This window comes from Aplysia californica, unplaced genomic scaffold (genome assembly GCF_000002075.1).
Source record: "Aplysia californica isolate F4 #8 unplaced genomic scaffold, AplCal3.0 scaffold00206, whole genome shotgun sequence".
NCBI classification, from domain to species: Eukaryota; Metazoa; Mollusca; class Gastropoda; order Aplysiida; family Aplysiidae; genus Aplysia; species Aplysia californica.
Genome location: NW_004797476.1, coordinates 866,662 through 871,422, shown reverse-complemented (window position 1 = coordinate 871,422; position 4,761 = coordinate 866,662). Strand labels below are relative to the sequence as shown.

Here is a 4,761-nt window from a genome sequence, read left to right as displayed (position 1 = left end):
GGGGTATCTGAGGTTGAAGATCAGCTCTACAGTTCACAAATGTGTTCGACACACAAAGAATAAAATGTGTCTTGTATTCATGAAACTTTTGGCTGGACATGAAATATATGAAAGAATGTCTTTCATGAACAAAGTAGTCATGATGTCACTGCTTCCATACAGCAAAAGATGACTACTGAACTGATCAAGAGGACATTCAGACTGCGAACATTTCAGATGCCCAGAAAACGTTCTACACATGAACTACCCTTGACATTATATTATATTATATGTTAAGAAAGTATAATACATGTATACACAGACACAAACGCATGAATGTCTTTTTTTTTAAAAAAGACATAGACCGCTTTGAGACAATGAAATTCACTGTGTCAAAACTTCAGAGAAAGTAAGAATACATTCATGAAAATTGTAACTTAAGAAACATAGCCATACAATGTCATAATGTCATAACAACAAACATCTATTCAAAAAATATATAAAGTTATTGTACTATCAGACTCGCAAATGTAAGGAAATTGGCTCGAATCACATCAGGGGCCTGACATTGTGTCCTTGGGAAAGGCACTTAACAAAAGTTTTCCTCACTTCACCCAGGTGGGAATGGGTACCCGGCTATGGATGGCAAAAGATCTTTTCAGTTTGTTAGAGTTTGAGCCCTTAATCAGCTGCTTACACTGTATGCTTCCCGGGAAGCTGAGAATATTTCTGAGTGTTCTATGGTCTGCTGGGGTAATAATGTAGACTGTAAAGCGAAAACTTGCTGTTGAGCTGGGATATGTGCTACAAATGCTATTATTATTATTATATATTGTTATTATTATTATTTTATCATTTTTTTACATCATCATCATCATCATCATCATCATTATCATTATTATTATTATTATTATTATTATTATTATTATTATTATTTTATCATTTTTACATCATCAACATCACCATCATCGTTATTATTATTATTATCATTATTATTATTATTATTATCATCATCATCATCATCATCATCATCATCATCATCATCATCATCATCATCATCATCATCATCATCATCATCATCATCATCATCATAGACTAGCATCTAAAACTGGTGGTTCTGTGATTTTCCTTCCATCCCGGGGTAGGAGATAAAGCAGTGGCTGTAGGTGCAATGCCACAAACAAAAAACCCAACTCCATTACAGAGAGATTGTAAGAAAAATGAATGGGTATGTTGGTGTCTGTTGTATTATATTGAGGAGTTGTTTGAGGAGATAAAGAAGAGAAAGACGCTATTAAGAGCATAGTTGCTGTGTGTTGCTGAAATACAAAAATTATAATATAATAATAATAATTCTAATAGTAGTAATAATACCAATTGGAAGCTAGATCCCCCCCCCCTCCCCTCCCAGAGCAACCAAGTCCTCTCATCCGAGAGATGGGGGCAGGGGAAGGCATGGCAGATCCCAGAGGGTTAATGTTGTCAACAAGAAAGACGCAAAAATGGTCTTTGCACCTTCTCTGCAGTCATAGGGCTCTCCGATAAGTGCATGCTTAATACATGTATGTAGCTGGGTATTCCCTACGTAAAGTCACATCCAGTACAGTGCTGACAATGGACCTCTGCTTTCCACCCCACCAATACCCATCCCAACTCCATGTCAAAGAAAGGTTGTCGATGGAGAGAGGAGAAAAGAAAAGTTAATAAATGTAATAAAGTAAAACAATAAAAACAATAACAACAATAAATAGAAAGAGTAAGAAATATAGTTAAGTAATATGTCTCTTTTTGGGGTTACCCCTTGACCCGCGAGCTTCCTCTTTTTCTTTTCCTATTCGAAGAGTACTAATCCCCCCCCACCACGAAGAGGTGGGTCTATTTGGGGGGGCATCATCATAAACAAAAAACTAATCATCCTCATCACGTTGTAAGTACAATACGAAAAAAACAAAAGCAAAAAAGTTGATGGAGACTTGAGCATTTGACGTTTTAAGACATACAATATGTTCAATGTCTCTCACCCTTACGGGCTTCTTTGGGAACATGAATCATCATCATCATCATCATCCTCATTATCATCGTTATTATTATTATTATTATTATCATTATCATTAATATTATTATTATTAGTATTATTATTATTACTATTATTATTATTATTAAGTGACAAAGAAAAGCTCTACACAAAAATTCACATGAGAGAGTGAGGCTGTTTTTGACAGTTTATGTCACAGAGCTTAAGGACACTTCACTACGGGGCATGGAAATTATTTCAATAACTTGGTGCTCCGGACAGAAAGTAGAGAGGGTTAATTTAATGAAAGAATACAAAACTAAGTGTTTCAAGTCTCACTGTAATTTGAACAGCTACTTTCTGCGAACTTGAATGGCATTCAACTCCACAACTAATACAGACATGGGAATGAAGAATTACTGGGCGAGTGAGTACCACTATTTACAGAAAGAGAGAAAATAGATGAGATGCTAATTTTTTTCCCTCAAAATTCCTAATTCAGAAACAGAAATTGCACATATAAATATGATGGCACATATAAATCAAAACAAACATCACACTCTCTTCCGCTTCCAGTTCATAAAGTAGAAGAAATTACTAGTTCCAAGCTATAACTTTTCTGTGCCACCAGTATTGCGAGTCCAGATGAATTGCTTTCACTTTCAAACAAGTTATCATGTTCCTGTTATATGCGCACATAGGTCAAAACCAAAAGAGTATAGAAATCATAAAGCAGTTAATAGTTGAGGAAAGCAGTGGGACTTCATCGTAAGGCAGTTCTGAGAAATGCACCCTTTAACCTTTAGGGGCAAACACGGTTTCATGATCCACAAAGTAATATCCGTCCTCTCTCTTCTTTTCCATTTGACAAAGTTGCAGACTGCGGACAACTTGTGTGCCAAATGTTATATCCTTGTATGGCTCATACAGAAGTGGATCCACGCGCTTAATCCCTGAGGAAAATACCAAAATACTCACACAGTTCAAAATTATAATGTGTGTCACAACATTGTGGAATCGGATACTCGTCACTTTTTGGGCATACAGAGTTATTAGCATCATCTTAAACCTTGTTTATTTGTATTGTTTTTGGTACATAAAACACTTGTCTATCTTGAACAGAAGTTAAGATATTTGTGATTGAAGGAGGGGGGGGGGGGGAGGTTGCTTGGTGTCAGAGACAACATTAGTGACAAAATGCCCACCAAAATTTTGTGATTTTCCAAAGCTTGAGTGTCCATAAAAATTGCAAATGTACATTTTCTGTGCCTTTCATCAACGTTTTCCCCTCAAATTCACGCAGAAATACGTTTTTAAATGGGCATATAAAGTGTTCAGGCAAAAAAAGAAAAAAAAATTAATTAAATTGCCATACACGTGGAAAAATGTCTGTTCCTTCGATTTCATTACTTTGACGAGCGCTAGATTTCATCAAGATGCCCCCCCCCCCCCAATATTTTCCTTCTTGAATTTTGGCACCAGACAAATTATATGTTGTGTACTATGTCTGTATGACCTTGCACTGCTCTCTCACACACATGCTCATATGCAAGAAAAGACCAAGGAACTCAACAGCCTATCAAGGAGTGTTGGCCTACGTATACATCCGGGCATGTCGAAAGTAGTGAAGCTAGGAAAAGTGTCAAGTGCTGTGACAGTGGACGACAATCCCCTAGAAGAAGTGGACTCCTTTACCTACCTTGGAAGTGTCATCGATGGTAAAGGTGGAACATAGGCAGATGTAAAAGCAAGAACCGCCAAGGCAAAGTCAGCTTTCAAGCAATTATCAAAAGTCTGGAAAGCAAACAACATCTCACAGCACACCAAGATTCGACTCTCTAATTCCAAAGTGAAGTCTGTGCTCCTCTATGGCTGTGAAACTTGGAAGACAACAAAGACAGTGCTGAATAAAGTCCAGACTTTCATCAACAGATGTATGAGGAGTATCCTGAGAATTAAGTGGCAGGATAGAATAAGAAATGAAGAGCTATGGGAAAGGACAGGACAAGAGGATATAATAGTAGAAATAAGACTAAGAAAGTGGCGTTGGATGGGACACACCTTCAGAAAGCTCAGCGGAAACATCACAAGACAGTCACTGCAATGGAACCCACAGGGAGCACAAGGCAGGGGTAGGCCACGGGAGACATGGAGGAGATGTGTGGAAAGGGACATGAGAGAGATGAAGCTCACTTGGAACGAACTAGGAAGGATGGCCCAGGATAGAGATAAATGGAGGGAGCTTGTATGTGGCCTATACCCTGCCAGGGGTGAAAGGCATTGGTGATGATGACTATGTCTGTAGGATACATGTGAGGCATCGAGGTAAAATCAGGCGCTCGTCAAAATAGTGAAATCGAAGAAAAAGGCATTTTTTCACCAGTTTGGCAATTTTTATTGAACTTTTGTTCTTTGGCTAAACGCCTTTTATGTTCATATGAAAACACATTTCCATATTACTAAAAAAACTTGTTTTAATATTATTATTATGGTGGAGGCTTGTAAGATCATCATCATCATCATCATCATCATCATCATCATCATACTCATACTCATCATTGTTGTAAGTACAATACGAAAAAAAACCCAGCAAAAAAGTTGATGGAGACTTGAACATTTGACGTTTTAAGACATACAATATGTTCAATGTCTCACCCTTATGGGCTTCTTTGGGAACATGAATCATCAGCATCATCATTATCGTTATTATTATTATTATTATTATTATTATTATTATTATTATTATTATTATTATTATTATTATTATT

General features: G+C 36.9%; 1 protein-coding gene across 3 annotated transcripts in view; it reads right to left on the bottom strand.

Moving 5' to 3' along the window:
* Nucleotides 1-1,503: 1,503 nt before the first annotated feature.
* LOC101844999 (A-kinase anchor protein 7) overlaps nucleotides 1,504-4,761 on the bottom strand; it is a 15,098-nt gene continuing 11,840 nt past the window's right edge. For all 3 annotated transcript variants that reach the window (XM_013083037.2, XM_005099231.3, XM_005099232.3), the window contains one exon: nucleotides 1,504-2,946. In XM_013083037.2, coding sequence (XP_012938491.1) covers nucleotides 2,789-2,946 — 158 coding nt within the window. In that variant the 3' untranslated portion in view covers nucleotides 1,504-2,788. The remainder of the gene's footprint in view (nucleotides 2,947-4,761) is intronic.